We start from the raw sequence: 18,170 nt of genomic DNA on the forward strand, positions 1-18,170 counted from the left end.
TGAGAGACTGAGTCATCCAAAAATTCTTGAGCTGATAAGGCTGACCTCAGTTGTATCAGTTTTTCTTCAGATGTTAAACAAACAAAAAAAAGCATATTTTTTCAGCTATCTTTTAAGGAGAGCACTGGCCAAGGATAGCATATGAAAGACTGGCAGTGATACTTGGATAACATGAGGAGTGCATGCAGAGTTGGGACTAATCTTCGTTGGGGGATTAAAGAAAAAAAAAAATCTGAAAAAAGTCCATCTTACCCACATATCTTGCTTGGCCTAAGAAAAACTTTTTTAAAAAAAAGTTTATTATACTTTATTATACTTTTGATTGGATATTGCTATGGACATAGAGTCAAAATTTTTATGGGAAGCCCCTTAAAAATAAATTGCAATTAAACACGTAGCAGATTTTCCTTTTAAGGTAATAAATTGTGTATGTATGTGTGTGTATATATATATATATGTATTTTTTCTTTTTCAAGCTAGACTTTACATATCAAATGCCACATGTTCTCATGGCCTGCATTTATAATATCTGTAGTCAAATACAGCACACTTGGTGGGAAAAGAGCAGGGAAGCAAACAGTAGCTAAATTCATCCTTTGAAGAACTAGTTGAGAAAGGAGAGATAACCAATATCAAAAATTAGTGTTAGGAATGAATTTTCTACTTTCTTTCCTATCACAAAAGTATTTTCCATCTCCTTAGTTTGTCTTCCCTTTTGGAGTTCCCTCTATTTTGCTACCACTGTCCAGCTAGGGAGCTGTGGGCCTTGGGTTTTCTTATCTGCTTAAGTGAAAAAATAATTCCTAAACGATCCTTTATCCTAGAGCTGAAGATCAGGCCAATTTGATGGGCAGTGTGAAGGTCAGTGGACTCTTTCCAGTCCTCCAGGCAGCTGTGAGTGGGAAAGTGGATGCCTTTCTCTGGTGTGCTGATTCTGGTTGGGTCTCTTGCTGCTGAACACTGACCCAGGGTGTGCTCACAATTGTATTTACCTGAATCTTGCTTGGAAGTATCTCCTTTTAAAGAGATACTTCTAAGCCTTTTCCTGTGCAGTAGGATCCCACTTCTTTATGTCACTACTGCCTATTATTATTATTATTTTTAGTAGAGACTCCCCTGTCCTCTATATTGGTCAAGATCATGATCACATTTCAGTGGGCTTCTTTTTTAATGTACATAAGTCCTGTTCTGGCAAAGATTCAAGTAAGAGTCTCTCCCTCCCCCCACCCCATAACCAAGGAAAGCTCTTTACAGAGACATTTTCAAAACCATTTATGGCAACAAAACACCTTTCATGCATATAGTCTGACAGCACTTTGCAAACAGACAGGTCAAAACAGCACAAAACAGCTGAAAGCATGGCAGAGAGAAGGAATGTGTAACATGTGGCTTTGGAAAGTTTTAGTAGGGGAGCAGCCCGGTGTGTATGAGATATGGAGGGAGTTGTCAGTGATGGTGAACATAACCACCTGGAGATGAATGGCTGTGTAAGCTCATACTCATGGAAAATGGAGAGGCCTGTAAGGGAGCACCTGGTAGGGGGTCTGGGGAGAGAGCAGGGCAGTACCATGCAGTGCCCTGGGTGTGAGCAGAGAAATCAAGTCAATACTTTACCAATAGCAGTGAGGCTTCTTAAGTACAGATGTAATGTGGGGAAAACTGTGAAAACACCCTGAAATATATCCAGATTTGGGAGTGATTAGCATGCGCAACTATTTCTTCTAAGTCTGTAACTGTATGTTTAGTTTAGTAGGAAGCAAAATTTTAAACCAGTCTTCCCCCACCCTCCAAAAATGGGGCCAAAGCAGTGCACGCTTTTAAGTGCAGGAAAGCCATATCAACACCACACCCATGCCACCAAATCCTAAGATAGATAATACTCAAGTCTTAGAAATGGTTGACTCTGTTATCATGGTACAAATATCACAGAAGGCAATGGCCTGACCACAGAGAAGGTTGTGGGTATCATCTAATGGAAACCAGCTATTTTTTACTTTATATCCCATTTTTCTAACTATGCTGTCTTCACGGTATAGATCTTCTGACTTATGATGGAGTTATGTCCTAATAAGCCCATCAGAAATCGAAAATATCATAAATAGAAAATCATTTAATACACATAACCTATCAAACATCATAGCTTAGTCTAGACTACCTTAAATGTGCTCAGAACATGTACATTAGCCTACACTAGGGCAAAATCATCTAACACAAAGCCTATTTTATAATAAAGTACTGACTATCTTATGTAATTTAGTAAATACTGTATTGAATGTGAAAAGCAGAATGGTTGTGTGGGTACAGAATGGTTTTAAGTGTATTGGTTGTTCACCCTGGTGATCACGTGGCTGACTGGGAGCTGGGGCTCCCTGGCGCTGTCCAGTATCACTAGAGAGTATCGTACCAGGTATTGCTGGCCCAGGAAAAGATCAAAATTCAAAACTCACAGTATGTTTTCTACTGAATGTGTATCACTTTCACACCATCATAAAGTAGAAACATTGTAAGCTAGATCATTGTAAGGCAGCCACTGTCTGTATTCTTACACCTCACACAATCATCTGAAAAGTTGAATGCATGTGAAATTGGGGGAAGCACAAGTAATTAATTAAAAGAAATAGCTTAAGCAATCTCATTTAACTCTTGGTCAATGAAAGGAGGAAACACTGATACAGAGAAGGCTTCCTTAACAGGAGAAGGTGAAACTGTGGTAATAAATTCCCGCCCTCTTGCACCTCATTCTCATTTCTCTTTGGTTTGCCCTGAACCTAAATGACTGAGGAACTTCCTTCCTACACACTGATTTTCCTCCTAAGAGCAAGACTAGCTACACATATAACAATGCCTACACATCAGCTAGACCGCCAGATGGGACGCCTCTGGGATTAACCTCCCTGACTCTTCTGAAACGAAACTATGCAGATCATTCCACCACATAACAAAAGGAGTTTACCCAGTCTTCTCACCAGTGGTCTTTGAATCAGTAAAGGCACAGGACTTGTCAAGTGATTTATCCAATATCAAAAAGCAATCAATCAGTCAATCATTTCTCCCAGAAATATTAACTGATAACCTCCTATGTGCCTATGTGCTCATGGAGACATTGGGGATACAACAGTTAAAGACACAAATTGCTGTCCTCATTGTGTTTATCCTTTTCACGCTTATATCCTACTGGAGATCGGAGACAATAAGTAAGAAAAATATGTAAAATATTTAGTATACTAGGGAGTGACAAGTGCTAAGTAAGAAACAAAGCAGGGAAAGGAGCAGAAGTTGCTGTTCAAATGATGTGGCCACAGAGGGCATTACTGAGAATGTGACATTTTAGTAAAGACCTGAAGGAAGTGAAGGAGCTGACAAGTTGATATCTGGGGGGGGGGGGAGCACTATGGAAGAGGAAACAGTGCAAATGTCCTGAGGCAGGAGCATTCCTGGGGCATTTCCCAAGGGCGAGGGGGAAAACAGCAGGAACTAAGCTCAGAGAGGCATTGCTGGGCTGAGGTAGGGAGGGCCTCATGGGTGTCTGGCTCTTACGTTGATTTAACTGGTAGATGATTTTGGTTTTTTGAGCAAAATGACTTAATATAATTTATATTTTTATATATACATATATATTTTTACAGGATCACCTCACTGTCATAAAGGGAATTGATTAAATGGTGGTGGTGGTGCTGGTGATGGTGATGGTGGGGTTGTCAGGAGGGATAAGACAGAAGGAAAGGACAGTTAAAACATAATAACCCAGAAAGAGATGATGGTGACTTTGGCCTGGGAGCAGCGCAGGTGGTGAGATGTGGCTGCATTCTCTGCTTGGAAGATAGAGCCACTGGGGTTTGCCAATGGACCAGGTGTAAGGTGTGACCAAGAGGAGTCAAGAATGATGCTAGAATTTTTGCCTTGAGCAATTCCTTCTTCCCTGTTCCTGACAGCTTTAGTTCAGCATTTTAACACTGAGTTGTAACTGTTCATGTTGTTGTCTTCCCTACAATACTTTGAGTTTCATCTTTAGGGATTTCATTTCATCCCTTTCCCATTGTGCACAACACAGTGTTTGTAACAAAAGAGGCCCTCAATTACTGTTTATCAAATAAAAAGTCCTTATATAGATATCGGAGGATTAAAAAATGTAGATTCAAATGTGCCTGCAGGACTCAAAATCTAAAAGAAATAAGTTTAGGCCTAAAATAAGTCAGTTAGGGGAAATGTTAGGGTTTTAACAAAGAAAGAAGATAGTATGTGAGCTATTCTATTTCTTCAGACAATTATTGCTGAAAGATAGCCATTTAATATCTCTAGTATATAGCAGAGATTATCCAGTGAATATATTTTTAAATTATTTGAATTTATCTAAAAAATCCATTTATCTGATCTAATTGGATACTTTCAGAACACCAGAATAACAATGGATTAATGATCTCTTCCAGGAATTAGATTATCTCCGGAAGCAAAGGAAATATAAAGAAATAGGCAGGTTACTTTCAGGATTAATTCTGGGTTAGTTCCACAGAAATGAGGCTTAAGGGAACACCCCCTATTTCACAAATCATCTTGTTTTTTTTAAAAAACATACCAGGACACCCCCTCACCCCACAAGAAAAGCACTAAATTAGATAACCAAGGTGATAAGTTTAAAAGAGAATTTTGGTAATTTGCTTTATCCTTCTGTAATTCAGGACTTTGTCAATCTGACTATATTCTCTAGGCTGGGGGCAGAGGAATTCTGGGGAGAAAATAAAGTAGTGGAATAATTTTGGAAATCTAATAAATGGTCAATATAAAAATTGCCGAAATGATTATTGTTAAGATTCACTAAGGAAAATATCTGTGAGAATGTGCTATAAACCATAGGTACCGATATTGTCAGATAAATATATTATGGGTTCAGAAGTCACCAAGGACATATCTTGTATATTGTAGCTAATAAGAATGGCAGAGCATTCTCATCGAAAGAACTCTGCCTTGTGGCTTACCAGCTCGTGTCCTTTATTGACACGGAACTGCTGAAAGATGGTAATAGAATTATCCTCTGAAGACACTGCAGAATTACTCAACAGTCTCCTTTCTTCTTGCCACCTAATTTAAAAGGGAAAACTACATGGGCTGAAATATATTTCTTCATCAGAAGATTCCAGGATAGAAACATCACAAACTGATGTTTTCGTCCATGATGAAAAGTCAACACACTTAGCTCTATTTGACCCAGTGTGTCAAGCTTGAAGTTATTAAGTAGTACCAGAAAAAAAGGTAAAAAGGAGGCAGAACACAAGATGTTAGTGTACTGAACAGTGCATGTGTTCCTTATTCTCTTTACCCATCTCAGTGGCCTCATTTGTCCTATTTCTGCAGCATCTTTTGGTGCATTGACACTTTTCTGGCTGAACCACAAAGGACCAGCCTCCCCAGCCACGTGACCAGTGTCTGGGCAGCAGCCAGCATCCTCCAGGGTCCTGGAACACGAGTGACCGGGTCATCAATCAAGCCCTGTTCCTATCTCATTTGTCACTGCTGCTTCCCAAGGACAGTTTCATCCTACGGGCAGGGCTGGGTCAGGCACAGGAATCCCAGCTCTTCTGATATTTTGTCCTCTGGTTATAATACAAGATGTACCAGTTCAGAGCAGGAGGACAGTGTAGGACAGCAGGCTGAGCGGGGCACAGAGCAAGGCACAGACATATTTTCTGTGATGCCAGATAATCTGGCATCACTGCAATCCTACGCTCGAGTGTGTTAGGACAGAATTCATATATTTCCACTGCATTTACAATTTTTAATTACTTGTATGCATTGATTCTTACATATTTTTTTGTTTTGGATTAGCAGTAACAATCCACTTTCAACTGTTCTACTTAATGCCCTCATCTATGGGTAAATGGATTAAAAAGATACACATATAATTATTTTAAAATAATTCTTACGGAGATCTTGGAAATGATACCCAGAGGAGAAACAAACTATAGTTGGAAAAGCATTAGTGTTAATACATGTAATTCTCTGCTTAAGAATACTCATTCAAACAAGGCATTCCCCACAAAACTTCCAAATTCAAAAATCTGGTGGAAAAAGGGGGAGGTTTGGGAGGTGGCTGACTCTGCCTCCTTCCTTTTCCTCTTGACCTCACAGCATCCTCCAGTTCCAGAACAAATCAACTATGAAAGACAAAATTTTTACTTTTTGATGGAGAAACTGAAAGCTTTTCACAGAATGTGTTATTCTCTGTTAGGCTATCGAAGGGTACCTGGGGTCAAATGTATCTTCTCAGAAAAAGATGCACACGTAAGGACAGCCAAAGACACAGGCCACTTGGTCAGACTATGATCCACACAGCTGAAGGCTCTATCTCTGGGAAAAGGGAACCAGCATGATTTGCGGACAATTTGATAGTGTCCCCATATTAGCTCTGGGATGCTTGAAACATTCCATTTCTCATACTCAGCTATTAAGGATCTGGTCCAATTTTTTTTTCCCCCTAAGTTCACACGAATGATTTCTTTTCAATGAGAACCAAGTTTAAGTTCTATAAATAAAACATATTTTGTTAACCATGCAAATTTCCTCACATATAATAGGCTACTTTGCCCATAAAAATATTTTATTTAAAAAAAGATTGAGATACAATTGAAATACACTAAACTTTGTATAAAAAGTGTTCAGTTGGATTAGTTTTGATACAGGCGTAGACTCCTGACATGATCAATCAAGAAAACAAACATTTCCATCACCCCTAAAGTGTCCTTGTGTCCCTTTGTAACCCATCCCCCTTCCCACGCCATCCAGTGATCTACTTTCTGTCACCAGAGATTACACTGCATTTTCTAGAATTGAATAGAAATGGAAACACACACAATATTGTGTTCTTCTTCCCCTAGTTCCCTTTACTCAAAAGCTCTCTCTAACCTTCAGAGGATTCCTCCCGTTTGCCTGAATTTCGGTTAAGAGCATTGTGATATTTTCCAGGCAGTGTTTACCAAAGCATGGCCTGAAGACCGGCTGCTTTCTAATCATCCAGGTACTTGCTAAAACTTGCTGATTCAGCTCTCCCCAGATCTCTGACATCAGATAACCAGGATGCTCAGGCATCCTCAGGCACGAGCACTAGCAGTTTTTAGTCTAATCTCTTAGGGAATAACTATTCCTGTCCCTTGGTCCAGCGAGATCCTCTTATGTCTTCCTACTGTTTCCTATAAACCAGGCAAATCTTAGTCCTTTTTACACAGCAGAGCACAGGACTAAAGAGCTTTAGAAAACAAGCTGCAATAATTTTCCTAGATCCCTCTGTACCACACGTTTACAAGTGTGGTTTGGATTACTTTTCCATAAAGTACCTGCACTGATAACTTCCCTTTGCTACTTCGTTACCAATTGATAAAGTCTACCTTCAGGGTCAGGACTTGGGTGAAGAGTGAAGCACTTGCCTCAGGTGCCAAAGTTAAAAACGTCCCCAAACCCTGAGGAATCCAGATGAACGATATTTTTTCAAAATATCAAAATTAAGGCAAACAAAAAGTCTATGATGAACAAAATTCCAAAATTTAAAATCAAGTCAGGACCAGTAATAGCGCCATGCTGAACCTGAGACGGAAAGAAAAGGTCAGTAACAGCAATCCTATCTTTTAAACTCTATTATCATTTACATTTTACAGCCAAGGTGAATGCCTTACTTGTCCCACCCTAGTCCTGGTCCTGGTCCACCTCTACTTGATATGTTTCTCTGTCCAACAGGCTTTTCACCATCCTGAGATCATCATTAGAATGTTAGTTCTGGCCCAGTGTTTAGAATACACCATGGACTATAAGGGCCACTTCGGAACACTTCATCTAGACACATTGGTTGTTTCTTACTTTTCCCCTTGCCATTAACCACAAGTATGACCAGTCCCACACAAAGACATAAACCCTGGTCACCCACAGTCCTGAATTTTTTAAAGGACCTCAATCGATCATTCAAAATGGGATATATTCATGCTGTATCTGATTACATGTGCTTTCGACTTGAAACTAGAGCCATCTTACCTAAATAGACACACAGATACCATGGTTCTGATTAATGTTATCATTTAAAACATGTACTGGGCTTCTTTTTGTGTGTGTGTGTGTGTGTGGAGAATGTTTATTGTAAAAACATGTCCTGTACTTCTTATAGGACCTAAAAACATTTGTGAAAAATCAGTGTGTAAGAATAACCTATATAATAAATGAGTTCCAACTGACCTGAAAATATGCCCAGAAACTGCTGGGTGTAAGGACAAACAGGACAAATACAGTGATTCTGCATGCTTAAGTTAAATTTGGAGGAAAAAAGCATGTCATATAGAGTACCCAAGATTCCCACTCTCAAAAAATTCGCTTGGATGTATCATTTTTACTGAAAGTGAAAGGGCTCATTCATTCATAGATGAACATAAAGAATTGTTATTTGCCATGTATTGAAGAACTTAAGGGGAACAATGGAATATCAGAGCTAGTGATCGATGGTAAATCTGGCCTTCCAGGTCCACATGGAACAGTGTAAGAATGAGACTAGACTAGGAATAAGTTTAAAGTATGTTCTGCATCCATCATCATCATCACCACACAGCATGGAGGAAAGAGAAGACACAGGCTTTGGAGCCAGACAGAACCAACAGGAAAGGTTCAGTTCCACTCTTTCTTAGCTGTCTGATGTTGGCCCCTTTCTGTGCATGTTTGCTCAACTGTGAAATGACCCTACTTTACAGGGTCCCCACAAGAATGACAGGGGATAAGATATGTGGAGCCCTGAGCACAGGCCTGGCTCATGGGGAGCCCTGATTACATTGTCACTGCTGTTATCACCACCTCCAGCCCCATAGGCTTTAGGTGTTTGAAGCTTCTCTGACCCTGAAACAGATCAATGGTGAAGGTTTTCAAGGAGGGTAAACGGTAAAATTGGTAATTATTTATATGTGTGGTGTGAGTACAGGAGAGGGACCAGGTGAGATACAGGTGTCCTGTTGAAGGCAGACCCATCCTGCTTGTCTATGTTTTCAGTGCCAGGTACCTAACTGTGAACACTTTCTTATAATAGTTCAGGCAGAAAACTCTTGAGTGATAGCCCTCTAAAAAGAGGCTTTTTTTTTTCTTGCCAAAAAAGAGCAGCTGATCACAGTCATGGTTATTATGTACAGTTTCGTTCTTGACATTTTAAAAGATCCAGAAAAGAGCTTCAAAAGTTCATCCAAAAGTGGACAGAAAGTAGGTGGTAAAAAGAAGAAAGAGTTGGAGTCATTCGCTCCAGACAACAGAGGGCTTGGGAGATTTCAGATGTGTTAGTTGTGTTAGGACGCTGATGCTACGCTGCTACTTTTCACGTCCATCGACTAGAAGGACTTCCATCACTGCTTTTTCTTGGATGGACGGTTTCCCTTCCTGGAGAAAAGAGGTTGGCCAGATGACTCTTTGAGATCGCTTCTCATTCTAAGCCACTGTACAAATACAGAAGTGCAAATGGATACCCAGCCCATCAACGTGGGGTGGTTTTTGGTTGCATCCTGTTCAAAATGAGGTCAAGGTAGCTTGTCATGATGAAAAGAATGGGAGGAACGAGTCAGTCAGAGTGGGTTTGAATCTGCTCCTGAAACCCCCTGTTGGGCAAGTTATGGTAGTAAAAGAACTCAGCTCTCTACTCACCTGTGGCATGGAGATCATCTCTGTCTCCTAGGGTTCCTGAAAGGATTAACTAAACTCATGTTGGTAGAACACCTAATATTTTGACTGGCATACTGAAGGTCTATGATGAATTGGAGCTGTTATTCTAGTTGGCTAAAGAAAAAAATGGGTTGAATAGTTACCTTTGAATCATAAAGAGAGCTATGACATTCTGGTTGTAGTTAGACGATACTAGGAAAATTGCAAATTCAAGTCAGCAGACTGACACCAGCCTGGCCGACTGAATCCGCTCAGCAAATCAGAGCTTGTCTATGCAAAGGATGTTTGAGGGGGTAACTTATGAACTCCCTTAGTGCTAAGCAGCAGAGGAAACTGAAGGCGAGGTCTAAGACATCTTGATATGAATCTGGTTTCTCTCACTGTCACCGTAAGAATCAAATGAATTATTTTAAAAAGGTTCCAAATACATTTCCAAGTATAAGGAATACATCACATCCCACTGACTTGTAATTCACACCTAGTATAGTGAAAACATCAGTCAAAAAACTGGTTTGCAAACCAAACTGATTGTCAGAAAATGTAATTATGATTTTTTCCTTCACAAATGACATGGATCTAAAAACGGAAGTCATACAGGAATTAAACAGCTCTCACACAGCAATGAAATACAGGGGTCAGAGCCCTATACTGAATAAAAGAAACTACTACTATCAGACATTCCCATAAAATGTAATTTTTGGTGCTCCATCAATGCGGTATCACATATTTAGCATTTACAGAAAAATGCCGGGATCCAAGACAGAACGGCTCTGGTTTTGTTCTTCACCAGTGGTGGGATTTGTGGCAGGAAGCCTGGAGGCTGTGGAGCATTGGAAAAGACAGAGGAAATACAAGGTACAAACATGCACGTAAAGTGAGGCCCACTGAGAGCTCGGCCAGAAACAGGGAGTGTTTCCTGAAGCCCCTCTGTGTCACTCAGAGAATCAGACTTGGCTTGGAAAGCACATCCTGTTTCCATCAAAGGGGGATGCGGGTTACAGCTGATAGAACCGAATGTTACAGGCAAGGGAGCAGAACAATGCACTTTGAACTGATAGAGTCACATGAAAGAGCAGCTTATTTTTGTTGGGAGTGACCAAGCACAGGCATGACGTGTAAAATGATCCCAGATGCATCAGGAAGCAGGGCGAGGCCCACAGCAGATGCCTGTCGGTATTAGATCTATGAAGGCCCCCGCGCCCCTACATCACCCCTGAGCAGGAGTCTCACATGGTAATGAAGCAGCCCTTATATAAGCACAGGACCAGTTTTACATTGGGGGGCCAAGTTAAAATTCATTATCTCAAATACATAAATTTTAAGTGGCAATAAACCACTGAGCTCATGAGGCGGCCTGTGGAAGCTAAACCCGGTATCTCAGTAGGTTCATCTTTATTCACCACACCTTTTTAGAAGTCGGGGTACAAACAGTCCTTTGAAATCTACTGTATTTATCTTTACTTTACTCAAAGTCATCATTTCATTAGGTTTCCTTAAAACCACAGGTGTTACAAGTCTGACTGCATAGTACTTATGAGCAGGTTCATTTATTGTTATCTTGTGTGTGTGTGTAATAATGAGACAACAGAAAAAACCGAAATGGCAACAAAGATAAGAATCAAGAACATCAAGGAAAGGAAACAAAACAGGAAACTCAAGGAGAAGAAAAGTGTCTATGATGCTGAATATTAAGTTCAAAAGTTCTTGTTACCAAGGGAACATTAAAATCAAAGTCTTACTTCTATATGCCTCTTTCTGAGACCTCCTTGCACAAACTGGTCTAAATCATAGATTCTTTCAGTGTGTGAACGACTTCTCAGGAATAGGGCAAACCCTTTCAGCAGTTTATTCAGTATTTTAGACCACTTGGGTAAATGCCAACAAAATTCTGTTCAGAGGTTTAAGAGACTACTGGCTGGAAGGAACAGAGGTATTTTCAGAAATGCTTATCTCAGTACCAAGGAGTAACTCATTGTGTGGAGTGTCTAATCCAGTTCTGTGAGGTAGCATGATATTTGATGTTAACAAAGAACAACTGATCCACAAGACCTAAATTCTAAACTTAAAAGGCAATGTGTTCATTTATAATTCAGGGGTAAAAAATCTCCTTATCTGAATTGATAGTTATAATATATTTGCTTAGAGGGACTTTAAGGAAGCTAGAGTCCTGAAGACTCCAACAGAGTTATGGTGACAAGGAAAGGCTGCTAAATATTTTAAGGTCCTTTCACCTGTTCCCACTCATATTAATGCCCTTCTAGATTTATCTTCTCTTCTACTGGATTTTTCCTTCTTCTTCTTCTTCCTTTTTTTTTAAATGAAAAATAGACTTAAATGCTTCAGTTCATTTTGGAGAAGTGCCTTGTGAAGGACTTCAGAGATATTTTTCTTTCTTTTTAAAAATGACCTTCAAATAAAAATAATAGACTTCTCAGACAACAAAGCCCAAAGCAAGTAACATCAGATTCTGCTAATATGGTCATGAAAAGACCAAAGAGACCTTCTGAAGTGGGGTGGCCAAGTGCTAAGAAAACTTAAAGCATTCTAACACAAGGCAAATAAAGTATTATTCGGGAAAGCAGCAATCAAAGCAGCCCAAGATTAGAGGGTGCAACAGAATCCTCGTCTAGTAAACATCCAGTTTAACTAGGACTGGTTGTTTTAAATAAAGTACTTCCTGGGAGGAACCAAGTGGCAAGGCAGACTGCTTTTCTTGACCTCAGGAAACAACGCTGCTCTGGAGTTTTTCTTTTTTTTCTTTTCTTTTCTTAGACACGGCACAGAACCCAACACATTTCAAGGCCACATGACGGGGTTTTCGTTGATTTATGAAGCAGAGACGGGGTTTGGAAAGGAAATTGTACTCAAACTGAACTGCACTGCACTAATCTTGGCTTACCTGCCATATGCAAAACGCCTGTCTTTGTGATGATCACCAAAAGTATCCCAAAGCCTGAGAGAAACACTCACTTCATCAACAACATCCCGGGAACGCTCCAAGACCTGCAGGAGAGAGAGAGAGCATCCCTGCTCAATGTGCATCTGAGGCTCCCCAGGAGAAGGATGCACAGGTCAGCACCCCTCATGCCAGAGACACTCACTTGCATTTAGTTTCCTCATTCCATCTAACGGGACTTAGCGAAGTCCTAACTGGCTTCCTGGAATCACGTGACTCAAACCCTCAGGCAAGATATGATAGCCATGCTCCAAGTTTTGCCTTTGTTTCTATTGCGGCACTGAAAAAGTTAGTTCTGTCTTGAAGGTACAAGTTAACCCCTTCCCAAACTTTTTGAAAATCACACTGGTTACAGCTGTGATGTGCCCTTAGGATTCTAAAGAAACTCCATACATCTTACCTCCTGGCAGACCCGGTACTGGTCAATCGCCCACACAGTTGGTACGTGGGTGGCCAGCAGCTGATACTGCGTGAGTGTTGTATTACATGCTCTGGCGCAGATCAAGCGCGTCTTCCCCACGGCGTTGTCTCCCACGACCACACACTTGATGGTTTCAACGTTGGGTCTTTCGTAGTCCATGTCAGTGTCCATTTATAAAACTCTATAAGAAGAGAGTGAATGCCACGTTAAAGACATCAGGGCTTTCCAGAGCAACCAAAGACGTGAGAGGTTCAGGGAGTTTCCCTTTGGTCCAGGTACTTCTGTGGAGGTGCCCAAGCATAAACCAGAAGTTTGGAAGTTCTTACTGAGCCTAAGTGAAACTCAACTTTTCTTTTTATATCTCACACAAGTACAAAAACACCGCATTGTTATTTTGACCCCAAACGGTTTATTCCAGTCAACATGTTATTTTCTCCTTGGTTTTCTCTAAACACAACCTGCCTACTGGAGATCCATCCAGGCGAGTTGGGACTGCTGGCTCATGTTAACAGCTCACTAACTATTCATGTTGACCTGCTAAGGAGACACTGGTCACCTGCAGGTCTAAGCATAAGCAGCCTCTGCAGTACTGGTGTCTGTCACAATCGTCCATTGATCCAAGGGCTCTCATTAAAAAGCAGTTTCCTATAGGTTCTAAACCATCATGGTGATCATGGGAAAATCAAAAGTGCAAGCAGAAAGGACTCCTTGACTTTAAAGAAGAGTGAACTATAAGTCTTAATTACGATACATTATTAAAACTATTTTATATTTATATTCATTCATTCATTTATTATTGATCAAATTCATTTAAAAAGGAATCCTTAAGAGTAGCACTAGATGGCAATTTTTTTTTTTTGGATTCTCTTCCTCTCTTTGTTTGCATAGAAAGAAATCTGGAGCATATGGTAGAGAATGGTTTTACCAGGATGAGGAGCTACTTTGGAATCTTCCTGAAACCACCAAAAAAAGGTTTGAAGAGGGCTGCTGAGTAGGGCTGAAGAGGAAGAGGGGGAGCTGCTGGCAGCTCTGTGTCCCCATCCAGGGCAGGAACCGCCACAAACTACAGGGCAGACTGCTTCCCAGTAGCAGCGGGACGGGCGGCCAACCATGCAAGATTTTAAGATTTTAATGTATTGTGATTGCGCTTTTGAGGAATTCTATTGTTAATCTGGTTAGATGGTCATTTTTTTCCCCCAAAAGTGCCCATCATGGTCTTAGCAGTCATGGTAAAAACAAATAAACAAAAAAACCCCAGAAAACAACTGCTCAGAGTAGCGCCTAATACATAACTGGGACTTAATACATGTTTGCTTAATTCAATTGATTTGAGAAAAATGATAATTTGGCTCATATGAGACTGAGGGTATAGAAGGAGAAAGATAAGGAAGAATGTCAAGAAGAACGTGTCTTCACGGTTAGGACCATCTGAACATGGGTAACACCATCACAGGAGGTGTTAAACTCGAGGCTGGAGAACTATTTGACAGGAATGGAGAGAAATGATTCAGGGAACAGATGTGCGGTGAGGTTAGGATCTGATCCTACACCGTGGAGAGGCTTAAAATAGATACCTGTCCCACCACCTGGCAAATGCTGACTTTGAAGGCCTTGGGTGGGAAAGAGAGTCTTGAAAAATCTCCAATTCTGATGATTAGCCAGGTGTGGTGACTTCTAAAATTAACCTGTTTAAAATTCAGCCTTACAATTCTATGGTTTTAGTAGTTCTCTATTTAATAGTATAATGTGGCAAAAGCATAACTTTGGTATATAGATCCGTGGTTCTTAAATACTGGCCCGAGAACATCTGGCAACGTCTAGAGACATTTTTGGTTGTCACAGTGGGGTACTGGCTTCAGGTAGACAGAGGCCAGAGATGCTGCTAAACATACCACAATGAACAGAGCAGCCCCCATAACAAAGAATTCCATAACAAAGAATTATCTGGCCCGAAATATCATAGTGTGAGGTTGGGAAAACCCTGCCTTGGATGGATGAGAGTTTGAATCCTGGTCTCTCCACTATTCATTATTTGACTTTGGGCAAGTTATTTGTATTTTCTAAGCCTCAGCTTCTGCATCTGTTAAGCGGAAATTATAGGACCCATCTCTGAATGTTGTGAGGACTCGGTGAGCTGATGTTTGCAGTCCCTGGTGCAGTACCTGACACACAGATAGCTTCAAAAATTCTAATCATGATGCTGAAATGCTTACCTCTAGATGACAAAAAAATTGAGTCAGGTGGAAGATCAGAGTTAGATGTAAAATCATAAACTTAATAAACATAAGAGCTAGAAAAGGATAAATTTTAGCAGAACTATTAAAGGGTAATTCATTGAAAATCAAAGAACATAAATGCAAGATGGAGCACAGCTAACCTGATGCCAAGAAGGCAGAAAGTTCTGGGTGGGGAGGAGAGGAGATCGTAGTTCACTGAAGGATAGTAGAGTTGGAAAAGTAGGTTAAAAATATTTTTATGGGGCATTTCTAGATTCTGGAATAAAAATGGTAACACTTCATAACAGTCTTTTACAAGTTTCTGGTGCTATTACCATGGGGCAGCTTGTGTCAGGAAAAAAAAACAAAAACAAAAAACCAGGTTCCTTTTGGAGTCTCACAACTCTGGAATCTGAGGTGTATTATTTGGAATGTCCTAAGTGGTGAAAACTTTACTCTTTTGCTAGTGAATTTTAACTAATTAACTTTTTGGTAGATAAATGTCAAAGAAAGCCAATCCCTGAAATTTGGGCAATGTTTGGATTTAGTAGAAATTCAGACACGATACAAAAACTATAGAACTGGTTTTCTTGTTGGCTTGCAAACTCTCTCTGATAGCAGCCCCCAAGAAGGAGTGCCCCAAATAATGTGAATCATGGCAGCGCTGGTGGAAGAGCTGTGTAGCTTTTATAGCAGATGACTCTGAGGGGGACAAAAGCCCTCCTAGTTTTAATATTAAGGCCATGATTACAAAAAATATCACTACTTTACTAATTTATAGATACATCTCACACACAATCCTAAAAAGAATTTGTGTGAAAGGTGAGAATAACATCCGTTGGTCCTCTAATCTCTAGCAGTCTGCTCAAAACTGAAGTGACTGCCAAAGGTGCTGAGCCCTGTGTACAGGGGACAGCAATGCAAGGGAAGTGGAAGGCAGGCAGAATTAAATCCTCACAGCCTGGATCACTCACTCAACAGGGGGAACTTTCAGGAAGAATTTGCTGAATTTCCAAATACTGAAAACCTTTCCTTTTGGGTAGAAATTTATTTTGTAGTAATCTAAAAAGCACTTTAAGAGTATGAAGTCACAGCCAAGGATGTAAACACATGCTTTTCTTGTACTAGAAACCAATTATTCATCTGTTACACATAAACAAATAAACATTATATTAGGGTATAATCATAAAAGTATGCAATTTTATCCTTCTTTGCTTATTATGGGCTCAAATTTATTCATATCTAGCACTCTTATGGTTGAATGAGCTCTTAGGACCATCTGGATAATGACTGTCTATGTTTCTGATTTTTATTTACCTGGAAAGAGAGTAATAAATATTATTCATTTAACATTGTTAATAAATGTCACCACCATAAATCCTGCTGATCTATGCAGGTACCCTTTTGCCTTTTGATCCATATCTGAGGAGACAAGGAGGGTATAAAAGGAAAAGAAAAGCAAGGAAGAACTGATACTCTTCACCTGATATGATGGCAGCTCTGTAATCTTCTCACTCAAAACTGACTTGAACTTCGTTTCATACTTTCACTGAATCTTTTGGACATATTGCTGATAGTTAAAATGCTACCTGAAGAATCTACTTGCACAGTCTCTTGAAGTCAGAAGTGGTAAATTTACTTAGAAACAGGGTGAGTGATTAAGAAATAAAAGAGAAGAAACAACAATCAATAGCGCAGGAATATGAAAAACCTTAAAAGAATGCTATGAACAATTATATGCCAACAAATTGGACAACCTGGAAGAAACAGAAAAGCTTCTAGAAGTATACAGCCCACCAAAACCAAATCAAGAAGAAATAGATCATTTGAACACACTAATCACTGGAAGTGAAATAGAATCTGTAATAAAAAAAAAAACTTTCTGCAAACAAAAGTCCAGGACTGGATGGCTTCACTGGGGAATTCTACCAAACGTACAATGAAGAACTTATACTGATCCTTCTCAAACTCTTCCAAAAGACTGAAGAGGAGGAAATACTCCTAAAGTCATTCTATAATGTCACCATCATCCTGATACTAAAGTCGGACAAAGACACCAGCAAAAAAGAAAATTTAGGCCAATATCTTCGATGAACATCGATGCAAAAAATTCTCCACAAAGTACCAGCAAACTGAATCCAACAATACATAAAAAAGATTATACACTACAATCAAGTTGGATTCATCCCAGGGACACAAGGATGGTTCAGTATACACAAATCAATCAATGGGAAAAAATACCTTGATGAATATAGATGCAAAAATCCTCAACAAAATATTAGCAAACCCATACCAGTCAGAATGCCCATCTTCAAAAAGTCTACAAATAATAAATGCTGGGGAGGGTGTAGAGAAAAGGGAACCCTCCTACACTGTTGGTAGGAATGTAATTTGGTGCAGCCACTATGGAGAACAGTATGGGGTTTCCTTAAAAAATTAAAAATAAAGAGTTACATATTCCAGCAATCCCACTCCTGCACATACATCCAGAGAAAACTCAAATTCAAAAAGATACACACACCTTAATGTTCATAGCAGCACTATTTATGATAGCCAAGACACAAAAGCGACCTAAGTGTCCATCAACAGTTGAATGGATAAAGAGGATGTATGTATGTGTGTGTGTGTGTGTGTGTGTGCGCGCGCACACACACACACACACACAGAATATTACTCAGCCATAAAAAAGAATGAAATAATGCCATTTTCAGCAACATGGATAGACCTAGAGATTGTCACACTAATTGAAGTAAATTAGACAGAAAAAGGCAAATATCATATGATATCACTTATATGTGGAATCTAAAAAGTATGATACAAATGAACTTATTTCCAAGATAGAAACAGACTCACAGACATAGTTATGGTTACCAAAGGGGAAAAGTGGTGTGGGGGATAAATTGGGAATTTG

The 18,170-nt window shown here is 39.8% G+C and overlaps 1 protein-coding gene across 5 annotated transcripts in view; it reads right to left on the reverse strand.

The window, feature by feature from the left end:
• RHOBTB1 (Rho related BTB domain containing 1) overlaps window positions 1-18,170 on the reverse strand; it is a 116,458-nt gene that overhangs the window by 25,165 nt on the left and 73,123 nt on the right. For 4 of the 5 annotated variants that reach the window (XM_045518781.2, XM_045518780.2, XM_074374063.1 and 1 more), the window contains 2 exons: window positions 13,023-13,224; window positions 12,566-12,669 (listed from right to left, as the gene is read on the reverse strand). In XM_045518781.2, coding sequence (XP_045374737.2) covers window positions 12,566-12,669; window positions 13,023-13,214 — 296 coding nt within the window. In that variant the 5' untranslated portion in view covers window positions 13,215-13,224. Of the gene's footprint in view, window positions 1-1,614; window positions 1,673-12,565; window positions 12,670-13,022; window positions 13,225-18,170 lie in introns of those variants that run through there. The other variant, XM_045518783.2, reaches the window with a different exon arrangement.

This window comes from Camelus bactrianus, chromosome 11 (genome assembly GCF_048773025.1).
Source record: "Camelus bactrianus isolate YW-2024 breed Bactrian camel chromosome 11, ASM4877302v1, whole genome shotgun sequence".
NCBI classification, from domain to species: domain Eukaryota; kingdom Metazoa; phylum Chordata; class Mammalia; order Artiodactyla; family Camelidae; genus Camelus; species Camelus bactrianus.